General features: G+C 40.1%; 1 protein-coding gene across 8 annotated transcripts in view; it reads right to left on the bottom strand.

The window, feature by feature from the left end:
* LOC124555023 (phosphatidylinositol 4-phosphate 5-kinase type-1 alpha) overlaps positions 1-19,506 on the bottom strand; it is a 319,011-nt gene that overhangs the window by 127,585 nt on the left and 171,920 nt on the right. For all 8 annotated transcript variants that reach the window (XM_047128774.1, XM_047128773.1, XM_047128775.1 and 5 more), the window contains one exon: positions 10,543-10,699. In XM_047128774.1, coding sequence (XP_046984730.1) covers positions 10,543-10,699 — 157 coding nt within the window. The remainder of the gene's footprint in view (positions 1-10,542; positions 10,700-19,506) is intronic.

The following is a 19,506-nucleotide window of genomic DNA, read 5'->3' as shown; positions in this document are numbered from 1 at the left end:
ATTTCCCAAAAGGTGAAAGTAGGATTTCCAAAGTTGTTAAACAAAGCTGTGGACAATGCAGTGTCTTTGGCAGAAATAGATGCGGTGCCCAGATGTAGTAAAAAAGAGGGTGGTTTTGACATTTTACGGGAACCACATGTTATCAGTGTGGTCAGCCTGGTCATATTCAGCACAACTGTGGGAAACCTCAGAGAGGGAAGCGTATGCAGACTGGACACATAGTGGGAATGTCAGCATAGGTTTTCATATGCACAGAGAAGATGGTCGCAGAATGGAGCTTGCACTCCAGCATTAACCAAGGACAGCAATGTTTTGGCTACTGTGCAGTATTCCGAGTAAATGTGAGCACAGGTGACTGATGTGTGGCATCAGTGGCAGATTATTGTATGACTGACTGTGCAAAACGAAGAGTAGTAAGCTTTTGCTGAATACACGATCATTGCTATCTGAGGCAAGTCAGGTGTATTTGGGTTAAGGAATCTGAATCTGCCTCATGGTATACTTAGTGATGTAGGTGGTGAATATTTACTTTCTCAGTTTGGCATTAGTGAACTTCTGAGTGAGAGCGAAAGAATTCTGCGCTTGCATGGAATTCTCAAGTTGGCAGCAGCTACACTGTCAAACTTGGACTGGATTTTCTGAATACATATAATGCTAAATTCAAAATGAAGTGACAATAGTCGAGGTTGATGGTATTCTTTCTGTTTAGGTACTACTGCTGAGAATACTGAAATGCTTCAAAGCACACATTAAATGTTGGAGAAGCCACCCAAATTGCGTGCACAGTATGTTTAGAATTGGTTTGCAGGATAAAACACCACAAAGTGCAGGAAAACTAGTCTGCGTAGATGCAGGAGCAGATATGCAAATCAATACTTTGGGTGTAGCAGAACCCTCAGCATAAAATTAAGAACTGAACAAAGTGCAGTGTTTTGTGCAAAAGGTTGATGAAAGCCAGATAGACCCAGTCAGCATGTACAATTTTGGTTCAATAGAAGAAAGCTATCATGAGGTGCTTTGAGAGCCAATCTCAAGGTACTAGAGGAGGAATATTTTGACAGATAGGTGAATACAGAGCACATTAAGCTAGGAAAGTCTGCCAATTTAGCTACATTATGGGAAAAAGTCTCACATTTACAGGGAAATGATAGGGAGGTAGAAACATTGTTAGAGGAATATGCAAAGTTGTTTAAACCTTTAGGATCATTTCCGTCAACTCAAATAATGCAGTAAAGGATTCCCATTGCAAATGACCCACCAGTGCACTAGAAAACATACCAAGCTCCACATCACCTTCAATCAATGATGGGAGAATTTATAAATCGGCAGCTCTCTGACAGAATTAAAGAAGAAAGTATCAGCCCTAAGAGGGTACCAGTAGTATTCATATCTAAGAAGAGTTTGAATGTGATTAAGGCATATCGATTTTGCTGTGATCATCGGTATACACATCAACATACAGTAACAGAGGCATACCCAATACTGAACATAACGGATACTTTAAATAACCTGGAGCAATGCCAATATTTTACAGCAATGGATTTGTGAAGTGGGTACTGTCAATTGAAAAGTAAGCTGTAAGATCGACCCAAGACCACATTTATGACTCCATGTAGTCATAACCTGTACTGCCAGATGGTATTCGGTTTGAAGAATGTACCAATGCCATTCCAATGCCAGTCAGATCGAATGTTACAAGGGCTAAAACAAAAGCAGTGTATTGTATACTTGGATGATGACATGTCTTCTAAGGGCATCTAAAGATAATGTAGTACTATTATGGGGAGAGTTTAGTTGAATATTAGTAGCACATCTAACACTAAGTTTGAAGAAGTGTCATTGTGTCTTGAAGGAAATTTGTTATTTAGGCCATATTATCAGCCAGGATGGTGTGCAAGCATATCACTGCCTCATACAAGCAGTGTGGGAATTTCCTACTCCTAGTACTGAAAAATATCTACAGCTATACTTAGATTTGACTTATTACAGGAAATTTGTGACTAAATTTGCAGAAATGGTGAGACCCCTTACACATGTGTTGATGAAGGGGATAAAGTTTCACTGTATTATAGACTGCGATGAAGACTGTGTGGTTGAAGAATTTGTTGTCCAATGGTGCCATTCTCACTTTTCCGAATTGTCAGAAGCAGCTCATATTGTCTTGTGATGCCAGCAATCACATCTTGGTGTGTATATTATGTCAAGAAGTAGATAGAGCAGAGTATCTGATAACCTTTGTTTTCAGGCAACTAAATAAGGCAGAGAAAAATGATTCAGTTGCAGAAAAATATATGCTTAGCCTGATCTATCATAGCACATACACTCCTGGAAATTGAAATAAGAACACCGTGAATTCATTGTCCCAGGAAGGGGAAACTTTATTGACACATTCCTGGGGTCAGATACATCACATGATCACACTGACAGAACCACAGGCACATAGACACAGGCAACAGAGCATGCACAATGTCGGCACTAGTACAGTGTATATCCACCTTTCGCAGCAATGCAGGCTGCTATTCTCCCATGGAGACGATCGTAGAGATGCTGGATGTAGTCCTGTGGAACGGCTTGCCATGCCATTTCCACCTGGCGCCTCAGTTGGACCAGCGTTCGTGCTGGACGTGCAGACCGCGTGAGACGACGCTTCATCCAGTCCCAAACACGCTCAATGGGGGACAGGTCCGGAGATCTTGCTGGCCAGGGTAGTTGACTTACACCTTCTAGAGCACGTTGGGTGGCACGGGATACATGCGGACGTGCATTGTCCTGTTGGAATAGCAAGTTCCCTTGCCGGTCTAGGAATGGTAGAACGATGGGTTCGATGACGGTTTGGATGTACCGTGCACTATTCAGTGTCCCCTCGACGATCACCAGTGGTGTACGGCCAGTGTAGGAGATAGCTCCCCACACCATGATGCCGGGTGTTGGCCCTGTGTGCCTCGGTCGTATGCAGTCCTGATTGTGGCGCTCACCTGCACGGCGCCAAACACGCATACGACCATCATTGGCACCAAGGCAGAAGCGACTCTCATCGCTGAAGACGACACGTCTCCATTCGTCCCTCCATTCACGCCTGTCGCGACACCACTGGAGGCGGGCTGCATGATGTTGGGGCGTGAGCGGAAGACGGCCTAACGGTGTGCGGGACCGTAGCCCAGCTTCATGGAGACGGTTGCGAATGGTCCTCGCCGATACCCCAGGAGCAACAGTGTCCCTAATTTGCTGGGAAGTGGCGGTGCGGTCCCCTACGGCACTGCGTAGGATCCTACGGTCTTGGCGTGCATCCGTGCGTCGCTGCGGTCCGGTCCCAGGTCGACGGGCACGTGCACCTTCCGCCGACCACTGGCGACAACATCGATGTACTGTGGAGACCTCACACCCCACGTGTTGAGCAATTCGGCGGTACGTCCACCCGGCCTCCCGCATGCCCACTATACGCCCTCACTCAAAGTCCGTCAACTGCACATACGGTTCACGTCCACGCTGTCGCGGCATGCTACCAGTGTTAAAGACTGCGATGGAGCTCCGTATGCCACGGCAAACTGGCTGACACTGACGGCGGCGGTGCACAAATGCTGCGCAGCTAGCGCCATTCGACGGCCAACACCGCGGTTCCTGGTGTGTCCGCTGTGCCGTGCGTGTGATCATTGCTTGTACAGCCCTCTCGCAGTGTCCGGAGCAAGTATGGTGGGTCTGACACACCGGTGTCAATGTGTTCTTTTTTCCATTTCCAGGAGTGTATTTCTGTTATATGTATGGCAGATGCTCCAAAGTTGTAATGGATCATGCAACATTAAAATGGCGTATGAGCCTGAAGGTTCTACCATGGAAAAGTCGCGGTAATGGTGTTGACCTCAATCAGAAATTGCACACAATAATATGTGTTTAACTTCTGTAGACAAACTGTGAATGGTGCAGGGTGGTGAGTCAGACTGTCAGCAGTCCGTGACACAAATACAGCTCTGTGCTGATGACGGTTGCATAAACAAACCTAGTACGGATGACACATAGTCATGCCAGTAAGTTTATGGGATGAGGTACTGAGGTGGGCCCACAATTCTATTTTGGCAGAGCATGGAGGTCAACAAACTACAGAATGGTTGGGCACATGTAAGTGTGAACCACAAAACCAAACACCAGCTGTTCATTATTTTACCCACCCTACCCTCACTTCGAGATCTGGCCCAGTGAAGACTTACCCTATCTAAATCCCACCTTGGACTCAACACTTCTTGCCTCCCTGGGCCAAATGATAGCGGGTAAAAATAACTGAATTTCGATGGAACAACAATTGAGACACATACGTCAATATCACAGAGAGACTTCTCATCTGCTCCTTACTTTAGGAACTTCAATGTCAAACACTTCAAGAGCAGCATGGAATTCAGAGGACTGAATTCTTCGAAGAGGGGAATAATGTAGATGCACTGGTCAGTGCAAGTGTTCATTGCCATAATCATCCTGCTTGCAGTAATCAGCTTTGGCAGCATTTCACTACCACACCCACTTCAATGTACCGGCATGACTGCTCGGTCAATGATCAACAATATTACCAAAATACAGGACGCTTTGGCAGCATTTTGACAAGGGGGCTACGTGACAGCTGAGCGTGTCTGCTTACCAACATGGTCAAACCAGGTGTGGATAAATACTAGCTGTAAAACTGGCAGTAGGTATTGAATCAGCAACTACCACAGAGCAGGTTACTGCAGTGAGGCTGTTGTTGTTCACCTGCAAACTGGTAGAGCAGTCATCCCGGTTTTGCATCCTACAGGACTGCCTACCTTGGAGGTCCAGCCTCTGTACCAAAAGACTGAGGGTCAAACTGAGGTCATTCCAGGCACCAATCTGCTCGGTGTCCACCATCACCAGGTACCACCAACCAGTTGCTGAGGCTAGGCTTCATACCCTGCATGTCTATGCCACTGTCTCTCACAGCAGCTGGGCAGGCCTCAGGCCACCTAACTATCAGTGTAACAGTGACTGACCACAGTGCCACTGTCTGACACAGCTCCATTCCTTGCCCCCAATGTCTACCAGCAAGGTCACTCCAGTTCCGAGACACACCGAGCGTAATGATCGCAGGTGACTAGACAACACTGCTTCATTGCCGAAGACCACTGAGCTTGATGCTCATACCCTGCCTGTGAACGTGGGCATAACACCTCTCTTGTAGACTGGACTAAATGAACAAAGTGACTGATACCAAGTTGTAAAGGACTGGAACCACCCACACCTAATCACTAGAGAATCCAACAGACTATGTTTAAATGTCTGCCAATTTGGCAGTCAACTTCCTGTGCTGACAACCCTTCTGGCTGTAAAGTGACAATATATTCACAGTCTAAGTTTGAAATAAACCTTTGAAGCATGTTGACGAACTGAGTAGTGTACACAAGCTGCAATGTCCTGCTTATGGTTGGAGAGATAGCGTTCTCAACTAAACTGCACTAAGAAGGCAGGTTTGCTTTTACCTCCATTACAGGTGGCTGTAGATAATGATTTCCTGCAGTCAATAAAGTGTCAAGAGGTTTCACATATATAAACACAACATATACAAGTCATGAGGGTGGTACAAAACTGTTTTTGAGCAGTCTGTTTATTAAGGTCATAACCTTGTATTTTTTTACATTTTCTCAATGTAATACCACTCGTCAGGAAATTAAAATACTGGCAGCTATGAGTTGAAGGGATGATCTCACCATCAGATACCACAAACTTAAATTTTCCCTTACTTTGAGAGTGAATCCCACCTCTACAACAAATATTTTGTGCATCTGTATCTCTTAACACTTTGTTTTAACACACAGGAAATATTCATAGGATTGATTTTCTTGTCAAACTTGTCTCAGGTGTCTACCAGTCATTATACATTCTACACTTGCTCTAAAAAAACACCAACAAAGTGATCACCTTAAAAAAAACTATCAGCATGCATTTTTAGCACAAGCTGTCATCACAAATTATTTGGGGAAATATTGGAAAATCTAAGTTGGGAGAGGCCAACAGCTGAATAATGATGTGAACATTGATCCTGATTATGGGCAAAGAGTCTTAACCCCTGAAGTACCTCACACAGTCAATTGACACCACTCATGTAACTCTGTGTGTAGTGCAAAGAAAAGCAAAAACACAGTTCTCTATTGAATCTCCAGCTTAAAACATTAATAATATATCTAACTAAAGTCCACTATTTTTTATTAAAAAAATGAGTTGACCACTAAGTTTTGTTCGTGTGTGTGTAAAAGTATTTTCTAATCCTTTTACAATACATATTTAAGTCTCGCAATGAGGATGTAAAATTCAGATTTTATGGAACCGACAGCAACAGTTCTTGATAATGTGAGACAACAGTTGAAATCCAAAGGTAAATGACAAATTTAATTAACTGTCTCAAAATATCGTTTCATAAAGTCACCAACGATAATTTTGAAGAATAGTTTTGTCATCAAGATTTGTTATTACATGACTTTAACTACTTATGTTAAGCAAAAAGGAAAGCAATATTTCCTTTCAAATCCAATTTCACTTTCATATACTACTGACATACTGTTTTGCACACACAGACAATGAAGACCTTTATAATCAGTGTACACAAATGATGGTGTCTGCAGTGTACAACAGAGAAGTAAAATGAGGAAGAAACTATTATGAAATCAAATGTATGAAATTAGGACATGATTCTTACATACATAGTGAACGTCTACCAATCAGCAACAGAAATGCTGACGATGAGATTAGACATCTGCATATACATTGACAATTAACAAGATATGCTGTTTTAAGGTTAATAGACAATTTCATAATGTATGGTATGTTTTGCCTGTCACTGAATACATCATTGAATCAAAGTGAAATAGCCACATTAATTATTTCCTTTCATAATTTTGTTTAAAACTGCCATGAAAATTTAAATCACTGAACATTCCATTCTCTAAGAAAGTTGGTTTTCCGCTTTCCCGTCTGACATTATTTACTGTGTTCTCTTTGTAATGCAGTCATCACACACAAGAGAGTAACACTGCTTGCCAGCAAAGAATGTAGGCCCAACTGAATGATAAAAAAAAAAAAAAAACATTATGTTACTAGTCCAACGCTAACTCAAGTCACAGTACTACATTGTGATGGTAAATGAAGTCACAGTTGTACACTATGATGGTAAACCATGGTAAAGTAAATGTACACTCCTGGAAATGGAAAAAAGAACACATTGACACCGGTGTGTCAGACCCACCATACTTGCTCCGGACACTGCGAGAGGGCTGTACAAGCAATGATCACACGCACGGCACAGCGGACACACCAGGAACCGCGGTGTTGGCCGTCGAATGGCGCTAGCTGCGCAGCATTTGTGCACCGCCGCCGTCAGTGTCAGCCAGTTTGCCGTGGCATACGGAGCTCCATCGCAGTCTTTAACACTGGTAGCATGCCGCGACAGCGTGGACGTGAACCGTATGTGCAGCTGACGGACTTTGAGCGAGGGCGTATAGTGGGCATGCGGGAGGCCAGGTGGACGTACCGCCGAATTGCTCAACACGTGGGGCGTGAGGTCTCCACAGTACATCGATGTTGTCGCCAGTGGTCGGCGGAAGGTGCACGTGCCCGTCGACCTGGGACCGGACCGCAGCGACGCACGGATGCACGCCAAGACCGTAGGATCCTACGCAGTGCCGTAGGGGACCGCACCGCCACTTCCCAGCAAATTAGGGACACTGTTGCTCCTGGGGTATCGGCGAGGACCATTCGCAACCGTCTCCATGAAGCTGGGCTACGGTCCCACACACCGTTAGGCCGTCTTCCGCTCACGCCCCAACATCGTGCAGCCCGCCTCCAGTGGTGTCGCGACAGGCGTGAATGGAGGGACGAATGGAGACGTGTCGTCTTCAGCGATGAGAGTCGCTTCTGCCTTGGTGCCAATGATGGTCGTATGCGTGTTTGGCGCCGTGCAGGTGAGCGCCACAATCAGGACTGCATACGACCGAGGCACACAGGGCCAACACCCGGCATCATGGTGTGGGGAGCTATCTCCTACACTGGCCGTACACCACTGGTGATCGTCGAGGGGACACTGAATAGTGCACGGTACATCCATACCGTCATCGAACCCATCGTTCTACCATTCCTAGACCGGCAAGGGAACTTGCTGTTCCAACAGGACAACGCACGTCCGCATGTATCCCGTGCCACCCAACGTGCTCTAGAAGGTGTAAGTCAACTACCCTGGCCAGCAAGATCTCCGGATCTGTCCCCCATTGAGCATGTTTGGGACTGGATGAAGCGTCATCTCACGCGGTCTGCACGTCCAGCACGAACGCTGGTCCAACTGAGGCGCCAGGTGGAAATGGCATGGCAAGCCGTTCCACAGGACTACATCCAGCATCTCTACGATCGTCTCCATGGGAGAATAGCAGCCTGCATTGCTGCGAAAGGTGGATATACACTGTACTAGTGCCAACATTGTGCATGCTCTGTTGCCTGTGTCTATGTGCCTGTGGTTCTGTCAGTGTGATCATGTGATGTATCTGACCCCAGGAATGTGTCAATAAAGTTTCCCCTTCCTGGGACAATGAATTCACGGTGTTCTTATTTCAATTTCCAGGAGTGTATTTATAGTATCAATATAATAGAGGGAAACATTCCACGTGGGAAAAATTATATATAAAAACAAAGATGAGGTGACTTACTGAACGAAAGCGCTGGCAGGTCGATAGACACACAAACAAACACAAACATACACACAAAATTCAAGCTTTCGCAACAAACTGTTGCCTCATCAGGAAAGAGGGAAGGAGAGGGGAAGACGAAAGGAAGTGGGTTTTAAGGGAGAGGGTAAGGAGTCATTCCAATCCCGGGAGCGGAAAGACTTACCTTAGGGGGAAAAAAGGACAGGTATACACTCGCACTCACGCACATATCCATCCACACATACAGACACAAGCAGACATATTTAAAAATTTTAAATATGTCTGCTTGTGTCTGTATGTGTGGATGGAGTGTATACCTGTCCTTTTTTCCCCCTAAGGTAAGTCTTTCCGCTCCCGGGATTGGAATGACTCCTTACCCTCTCCCTTAAAACCCACTTCCTTTCGTCTTCCCCTCTCCTTCCCTCTTTCCTGATGAGGCAACAGTTTGTTGTGAAAGCTTGAATTTTGTGTGTATGTTTGTGTTTGTTTGTGTGTCTATCGACCTGCCAGCGCTTTCGTTCGGTAAGTCACCTCATCTTTGTTTTTATATGTATTTATAGTATGAATTACTGCTTAGCCACAAATACACAGTTAACCAGAGGAGTGTCAAGTAATTCCTTCATAGTATCTTTGCACTGACAGAAATTTGAAAGTGCCAAGAGTTAAAAAGAGAATCTACAATGAACTGGATCTTCAGCAATGAAAGAGCCACAAAGTTCATTTTCTCATTTTTCAGAATTGTTTGTTGTTCCTCTGAATTGGAAGATAGGCAGTACATGGTAATTGCACACAGAAGGGTATTTCATTCTGTTCTGATAATCACTGTATTTCTCTGTTTTATGTAACAAATAGAAAAATTGGAAGTAATTACAAAGATCATGTTTGGAAATCAAATTAGTGATGTTATGAAGTCAGAGGAGTATTAAAATACAGTCCAGTTTTTATACATAAATCAAATCACAGTGGCTCTAAATATTTCTTTATAAAAATTAGTGGTTTACTAAAAAACAACACATCATAATTTATCACACATTCGATACCAATTAAAATGAAACTTACTGGCAAATTAAAATTGTGCAACATATTGAAACTTGAAACTGGGACCTCTGCATTTCACAGACAAGTGCTCTACAAATGGGGCTACCTAAGCACAACTCATTACTTATCGCACAACTTTATTTCTTCTAATAACTCATCTCCTACCATGCAAACTTAAGTCCTGTCTTCATAATATTCTTTCTTCCACGAGTGCTATTCCTGCAAGTTTTGCAGGAGAACTTCTGTGAAGTGTGGAAGGGAGGCGATTAGGTACTGGTGGAAGTAAAGCTGTGTAGACAGGTCGTGAGTTATTCTCAGGTAGCTCAGTTGGCCATTTGTGTGCAAAAGACAAAGGTCCCTGGTTGAAGTCTCAGTCTGGCACACAGTTTTAATTTATCAGGAAGTTTCATATCAGTGCATACTTTGCTGCAGAGTGAAGATTTTTTCTGGAACCAATTAAATGCTACAAGTAATTTACACTCAATAAGTGTTTTCATTAGATAAGTACCCTCTTTTATTGCCTAATGACCTATTAACTTACACAGTGAACTAATTTATAGATCATACAACCTAAATGCATTGTTTATATGTCAATGTACTTTTACAGTGCATACTACCACTATTTTTAATACTGTCAATAACATGCCAAAACAAAACATTACACTTCAGTTAAAGTACACTCAGGGAGAAGTAAGAGATGGTAAGACTCAAGTTTAAAAACACATGAAGAACACTGCAAGCAAATTAAAATTCAACAGCAGTTCAACTCTGCTGTTGGTTACTCGGAATGAGTGAAGTGTCACTGTATCTTACTCACCTGGCAGTTTCTGAATCTCTATGTAAACGAACTACATGCTGTGGCCCCAAGCGATGGCGAGTAACAGCAGTACCAGAATCCACCAATTCTCCACGCAGGGCATCCTCAAAGGCTGGGGGAGGAGTGGAAGAACAGGGCAGTGGGGCGTGACTCATACCTGTACCACACAGGGACAAAAGCAAACTATTATACAGTAGCTCAGTGTGTGGTACAGAAATCTACAGCAAAGTAACTAATTAGTTTGCAATTAGCAACACCATACTGCAAGACAAACTACATGTCATGCATGCATTACTCTTTTGATATGAGAAAAATTGTTACTTGTGGTGCACTGGATTTGATCTAGAGTAACAGAAAGCTGTTTTCCTTTCTTCAAAATTATCTATGTACAAGTGTTGTGTAACTAATTTGTTTCAGTTTTGAAAGCAATATACATAGGATGGGTTTCCACAGCTTGAACACAATAAATAATGTGGATAGTAAAAATGCAATGCTGAAATTGCAGTTCAAATGTAAACTCTGCATCTACAAAGCTTACTATTAAGAGTATTTCCTCTGTGTACCCAAAAAAAAAACAATCATCCTTTAGTTCCAGAAGAAAAATAAAAATAATGATCGTTTTATTGAATTAATTTTCATCATACAATAAGATGACAGATGAGCATTAATGGAACCATCAATAAAATTGTTCTTAGAGGCTTGAAATTATATCACTCTTATGATAGTGAAAACTGTGTTCTAGAAGTACTTGATACGCATCTGTTATTAAACAGCCAAAATATGTGAAAAAAAGAGTATCAACTTTCTGACACAATGAATTCACTCACAACTGTTGGAGCAACACTTTGGAAACTGAAATGCTAATAATATAATATATACAATGAAAAATATGTATACTTTTTTTATTGTTATCTTGGTTGGGAAGTCCTCTATGAGTTCCATCACCTAACTGGGAAGGTGGTATTTACTGATACCAACTGGACATTTTTCCTTAATCAGATGTGATTGTTGGTAACTGTTAAGAGTATGTCTCTGATGATCCATTGTGGAATGGGGGCAGTGGCAAGTCAAATATTTATGAAGGAAAATTGCCAGACAGCTGAATGTTTTGAGTTGTTGTCAAGTCTTCAAAGTAAATACTCTAAAGATGAATTTATGGAATCCAGGTATTGATGGCTTCAGTATGCAAAGATCAATATATCTGATTGTCTATACACGGAGTTCATAGTGGCCTGAAGAAGGCATTATTGAGGTGTCAGAAGTTGTTGCCTAAATAACATAATGACTCAAAACATACAACAGTTTGCCAATTTTCCTTTGTAAAAAGTTAGAGTAAGTTGTTATACTAAATGTGTACAGTTCCATTGTTCTGGTATTGATGGTTAATAATGTGATGAGACTGGATGAATCCTGATGCCAGCACATAGCCTACCTTTTCTTAAAGCTGCAAATGAGGCACTTAACACATCCATATGATGGGTAGATCACTATCAACTGTTTTACACACAACTTGCATCCATAAGATACATACTGCAAAGTTGCTTGGGATTTAACATAGGGCAAGTGCAGAGTCTGGTCATAAGGCACTGATTGCAATCACTTTTCCACCCCTTGCCAGTCACAGGTTAATAGTCAATATTTCTTCCAGTAATACCATTCTACATAGCTGGTAATCTTTGTGTCAAGCAAACTAAAAAATCTTGCATTAATAACATCAGATATGCAGGTTTGTGGGGTTGGAAGGGGGGGGGGGGGGAGGGAGAAATAATTTGTATACTACGGGCACTTTCAAATATAGCCACAAGTTAAAAATCGTTAGTCAATCAAAATACAAAATAACTTGCTCATAAAATTCATTTGAAAATTATAGTAATCTGCTTCTAAGATACCAGGATGCATATTATTAATAGTAGTAATACTGCTTGGTGAGTACACACAACTTTGGTGTTTAGTATCATGTAAATACTTTGGGACTCTGCAGAAACTTCTGCTATTCTTAGGATAAACTGAATGACAGAAGAAAGAAAAGTATTCATTAGAGTAATGATGTTAAATGACTGTGGTAATGTCAATTGTTGGCAGCAGGCACACTAATCTACAATAACTTTGTTAATTTGCATTATAAATATCTTGTGGACTTAAATGTAACACACATGTCATCAATGGAAGCAGTCTTTTAAACCATAAAATGAGATGTCAGTCTGTCCCTAACTAATGAAAGTGCTGCTCAGATATGTAAATAGTGATATGACTTCTATCTTTGTTTTGAACATCAGAGTGCACACAAATAATATAGTAAATTAACTGTTATTATCATACCGCTATGTTGTGTATGGTTGAGGATGCTCAATACTTTTATTTGCCTTCCTCCTAATTCTGATTCTCTATTTCCTCCCTGAAAACAGGATCATAAGTATTCTAAAAGCTAGCATTAGTATTTTGTACTTAAAGTATTTCCATCAAGAATATTAGGAGCTTCACTCCTGGAAGGGTGTACCAGCCTCTCTAAACTTCACATAACACGTAAACAGAATTATTAAAATATAAAAATATTTACAGTCGCTAATGAAACGCAGTAACACAGCAATACTACACACAAAAATAGTTCAACACCCTTTATGTGAATTACAGAAGAATTAAGTGTGTCATGACTGAGTAATCTTTGACTCTGATCTCTTTGAACTGCTTTTGTTCTATGTCTCACTTGGTCAGCAACTTGTGTACTGGCATGCTTTGTTGTTCTTGCTTCGTGTCTAAGATATGCATTTATGATATTTAAAGTGTGTTATTACTGACCAGCATAATGTGGTAACCATAACAGGAACAAGCATGATGAACGTTTAATTAATGGGTGTTACATGGTTCGGTCATTTGCATCAAATAAAATTTCAGCAGGACAACATATCTGAATAACAACGACACATTTTGTGTCAATGACAAAATGTGTAAAGTTGCAGGCCTATAAAAATTATCAGAAAGCAAAATTAATATTATTATTCTGTAATAATGTGAAGCCATTTTTATAGATACATTTATTTTAATGAGACTATTGACCTTTCCAACTGGCATTAGACAGTTGGCAGGCTGGACTGCTTCTGCCACCAATGGGAGCCTGCTATCAACAGCTCCCACTGTGTTGCCACTTTCACTGGGCACAGGGTTGTACCTACCAGTTACTAAGTAGAAGACCTTCCTAAATGCAAAATTTTTGCCTAGTTCAGGAAAAAACATAACAATGGCCCTAATTAAAATCGAGAAAGAAATGTACACCATATGTGAATTTCAGATTGTTTACACATTTTGTAGGAGACAGAGACTGTAAACTTCATACTTGTTATGGGTTAACTAATGACAAAGCAACTTATATATAGCAAATGCACTCTGATATGCAACTTTAGAAAGATCCATAACCAAGCAAGGTATTTTGGTGGTGGTGGGGAGGGGAGGGGGCAGCATTGCAGTGAGTACAATAATTTTTGAGATATAAGTTTGAACCTGTTTACTGAATAGGAAAATTTCACCCGTTTCAAAAAGACTGACATAATTCTAGCTTTAATTAAAATCAAGAACATATTTTTGAGACACTATACCAAAGGCAAATTTAAGAATTTTTAAACAACTTTTGTAGAAGATTATGACTTTAAAGCAATTTTCTATTGCTGCAGAGAGGTGAGCAAAGTGGGAGCTGCCCACAGACAACAGCTGATATGATGCCACAACTTTGGATCTTAAACATTAGGTGTCAATTTAAATCAGGTTATAGACAACATGAAATGATAAGCTGTCTGAGAAGGAAAGAACCTTATTGACAAGGATGGGCAAATGTGGAATGTACAATGATAATAGGACAAATTTCTGGCAAAATAAATTTTCAGTAACAAATATTAGCTATCATCCTCCTCCTCCTCTTCATCATCCTTGTTGTCATTGTTTCCAAACACACACATCTCACAAAGCAAGTATGGGAAAACTGACCCCCCAAGTTCACAAATTAGCCTGATTGCTTCTGTTTAGCTCTAATCCAATTTTGGCCACGATCAAATGTTAAGGAATCCATACTTTTCACACAAACATCTCAAAAGCTTAATCTAGTTACTAATGACTTTATTGTTTAACAGAATCAGAATATGTATAGAATGGTAAATAAATTCTATTGTTTGGAGAATGCGAAAAGGACTATAAAATCTCTCAAATATTTAATTATTTGAAGGCCATTTTCTCATGGCTAAGAGGATCACACTAAATATGTGCTGCATTTATTGGTACACACAGTTAACATGAATTAGTAATCTGAAATTTAATTTTTGCCTCACTACAATGTACTATTGCACTCCTTTTTCAGTGCTGACAATTACATGAAAGTAGCTGCAAATATCAATGTTTATGGATCAGATATCAAAGTGACATTCAGCTCAAATTCACTTTTTATTAAGCGCTTGGAAAAATTTTACTTTTTTCTCACATCACAAGATTGGAGGCTTATTTTGAATCAGAACACACACTGAAAGCCAAAACAGAGATCATTTTGATTGACCTGAAAGCGCACAACATGTTAAATATGTAATTTAATTGGAAAACTAGTGTAAAAAAAACTGATCAAGAAAAATCAGTCACATACCAACAAAACACACTTAAACAGACAGCAAACAGGCAATCTATCACTTTTTAACATACTACAGAAAACAAACACTGTCAAATATGCATTAAATGAGACCTCAAACTCAGGGTGAAGAAGATAGTCGGCACAGAACTTTTCACTAATATGCCACACAGTATCTTTATATTTGCTGCAGGTCATAATATCCTTCCTCAGCCTAGTTGATAGCCTCACGGTAGTCTTGTTATTTAACTGTTACCCAAAGACTTAACTGTATTTACTGGAAATATTTTTAGCAGCTCATTATAATTGGAAAATGGATAATACACTATCTCATCAGAATTACCCAGACTATAATTAGTGGACATTAGTATGTGGTGTGTCCACCCTTCACATTTATGATGGCTTGACCTGTGCTGGGGACACTTTCAATTATGTGTCTGAATGTCTGTGGAACAATGACAACCCATTCTTCTGCAAAAGCCAAAACCAGATAAGGTATTGATGCTGGACACTGGGGTCTGGAGTGAAGCTGACACTCCAACTGATCCCAAAGATGTTCCATTGGGTTCAGGTCAGGAGTCTATGGAGTCTAGTCCAATTCAGGAATGTTATTGTCCACAAACCACATCACAGCTGCTGCTTTACAACAGGGCACATACAGACAACTGTCATCTCCAAACTGCTCCTTTGTAAAATGTGTTTATATCCTTCTGCATTTAGCTTTTTTCTTAAGCCTAATAAGAAGACCACACTGTAACAATGAAAAACAATCCCCATACTATAACACCACCTGTAGTCATCCACTATCCAACAGGATTGCTCTTTACACCACCTCAACCACCACTTAGCACTGACTACAGAAATGTGTGGCTTATGAGGAGATGTTTGACTATTGTAACCTACTCTTTTTAACTCCCCACAAACAGCCACTGTGTCAGGTGGACTATTGGTAGCACTTTGAAACTCGCCAGTTATTCCTTCTGCAGATATTGCGCAATTTTTTACAGAGAGTACTGTTTTAGAGATACTGAAATTCAGCATGGAGTGCTAATGTCATATGACTGTGCAAGTTGCTACTGTCAGAGGGGATTGTGTATTTATACCAGGAACGGCCCATATTTTAAAGCTAGGTAAGGTCTTATCACAGTTCATGTAGATAAACATTTTGAACTGGCAGCAGTTGAACTAACAAAATCGGACATCTATAAGAAGGTAAATATTCTGTGCGTACTACACACTTCGTGGTAATGTGGACATTTTCTTCAACAAATTAACAGAAGTCCTCGAAAGAGGCTCAGATCTGAAAACTAACATAATATTTTGTTGAGATATGAATATTAACACACGTGTTGAGGGTGAAATAAGTAATAGATTCTGAAACATTTTTTGGCACAAATGGTAAACACTGTTACTGGGTATCAAAAAGTACAGCATCAGTCTTCTACTGTATACTTACAGATATTGACGGCAAAACCTGTGGGTATTTATAAGAGAGCTTGGTGTTCCTTGGTAAAACCTGCAAACTATGTTAAGCTCACAGAAGAATGTTCTTGGAATGTAAAACACATAGAACAGAATGTGGGATGAACTGTGTATGGAAAACACTGTAGAAGCTAAGTTCTCTAAATTCTGCTCACTGTCTGAATTAATTTTTGGGGAGACACTTCCGAAAGTAACCACTTCCACAGCAGCAGCTACGGAACATATATGGATAACTGCAGGTATTAGAAAGTCCTCCCAGGGATTTAAATTTCTCAGCTCTTTACAAAATCACAACACTCATCTACAGTGCCTAGATTACTATTACAGAAATAAAAAATATACAGAAGGGTACAGCAAACTTTGAAAAAATAAAGTACAATAGACGAAAAATATTATATTATCCGGAAAATAAAAGCAAAGTAGTGTGGGATGTCATAAACAAGAAAATGGAACAGGAAGAGACAGTCATAACAACATATAAATCAAAGATAGGGAAGAATCATAGAAAATCATCAGGCACTGGCAAATTTTGTAAATGACTATTTTTCTGGTATTGCAGAGAAATTGAATAAAATCGTCTTAAAACACATGTAGCATCCACAATGACTTACCATGCAAGCACCATGATATTTCCCACAACTGTGCTTGAAGTCAGGAAGACAACATAGAAATTAAAAAAAAAAAGATCTCATTTGGCATAGATGAGGTTCTAGTTGCTGTTGAGGGTGTGCATGGGGAGCATACAAGCTCCATTAAAATGAGTCCTTAGTTCTGACATTTTTCCAGATTGTCTAAAGCTTTCAGAAGTTGTGCCTTTATTCAAGAAAAGTAATGTGGAGAGTACTGGAAACTACAAGCCAGTTTCACTACTGTCTGCATTCAAAAAAAAAATAATTTAATCAATCATCAAAGATACACTAGTAAGTTACATGAATAAATACAACCTTTGTAACAGAGCACAATTTAATTTCTGAAGTGGGAAAAGTATAATATTTGACACTACAGAGCTTACAAATGTGGTACTTGGAGCTCCTGAGAACTATGACCGTTTTACAAGCATATCCTTAGATTTTTCCAAGGTTTATGACACTGTTGACAATAAAATACTACTGAACAAGGAAGAACTACAAGGTGTAAGAGGAATAGCAGACAAGTGGTTCCAGTCTTACCTGGAAAACAGGGTGCAGAAGATACAGATAGTTCACGTCTGCTGGTAATAAATTTTTAGTAAAACAACTCACAGAAAAGAAACATATACACATAGGTGTTCTTCAGGGCATAGTACTGGGTCCAGTGCTGTTCTTAATATATATTAACAAATTATATCAATGACTTTAGAGACAGTATAGGCCATGGACAAAAAGTTCTCTTAGCTGATGACAAAATATTATAGCTGCTGATAAAACACCATAACTCCTTTTACAGAAAGCAAATGAAACTCTCAAGGATGTTTATGATTGGGCAGTAGCTAATGAATTAAAACTGAAAACAAAGTAGAACAAACAGTATGCCATACAGCATAAAGAGAAAACACAATTCCATCACATTAAGTAAAGATGATAAATTTGTAGACTGTGTAACAAACAAAGTTTTAGGGGTGAATATTGACTGTTAATTAACAAGGAATGTACACACAAAGATGTTGGCAAAAAGAATGTCATCGGAATGTTTTGCTCTTAGGGTTCTGGCATCAGTCTGTAACAGCCAATGTCTTGTGCTGACGTATTCCTACCTATAATAAATTCTTAGCTACAGGGTTTTTACTGGGGATCAAAGGCACAAAACATTGACAAAATTTAAAAATCGCAGAAAAGAGTCATAAGAACCATAACTAGATGTTGTAGTTGGGATTATTATTAAGAATTGATTAAAAAATTGGATATCCCTTCTGCATCAAGTGCCTGCATCTACCAATCTAAGGTGCATATCAGGGAAAACATTACTAAGTATGTCACCAACAATTCCATACATATTCATGGAACATGAGGCAATTATACCAAGGATAAACACACAAAAAACTCAAAACAGCATTTTCTATCAGCAAATAAAATTGTATAATAAATTTCCAAAGGAGATTTTTAAAAAATTACTCAAATCTATTTAAAAAGACAGCTAAAACTTTCTTCATATGTAATGCATACTACACAATCAAAGATTGCTTTAAGGACTTATGGCAGTGGATAATAATGAAAGGGGATAATTGCAACACATTGCCAGATTGCAACACTGCAAAAAGTACCATATGCAAAGAGCTATTGTGCTCGAGAACATCTCTCTCACAATGGGGGGATACTGACTCAGTTTTTTAGCTGGAATGAGGACAGGAATTGAGGATGTGCACGTTTATGGGCCTGGAGTCAGTTTTTCAAACAGACTGGAGTTAGTGAAAGGGGAAAAGCAGCAAATTCATGGTTTCAGAATCACGAACAGGTTGTTCTCGATGTGTGCAGCAACAAAGACCAAAACTGTGTTTATACCAAAGAACACTGTACAATAGGGAACAAACACACGAGACAGCACAGCTGTGAAGACAATGACCCCATATTTGGGGGATGGAGTTTCCTCTGTCAACCTTATTAAGATTTTCTGTGTTTTTTCTTACTCACTCCAGGCAAATGCCACGATAATTCCTTCATCATGGCCATGACCAACCACCTGTTTTATCCTAATAAAGGGTACTTATATATTCTGTGTGTATGCATTTTTTTGAGTTATTTATTTTCATTGTATTATGGATGGATGGATGGATGGATGGATGGATGAATAAATAAATAAATAACCACCTTCAGCAATGCCCAACAGTTTCTGTCCATTAGTACATGACGTCTTGGTTCAGCCGTGGTTGTTTCTTCGCATTTCCACTTCACAATCACACTACCAAC

The sequence above is a fragment of the Schistocerca americana genome, chromosome X (assembly GCF_021461395.2).
Source record: "Schistocerca americana isolate TAMUIC-IGC-003095 chromosome X, iqSchAmer2.1, whole genome shotgun sequence".
Lineage (NCBI taxonomy): Eukaryota > Metazoa > Arthropoda > Insecta > Orthoptera > Acrididae > Schistocerca > Schistocerca americana.
The sequence above is the reverse complement of the archived record's forward strand: the minus strand, read 5'-3'. Positions and strand labels throughout refer to the sequence as shown.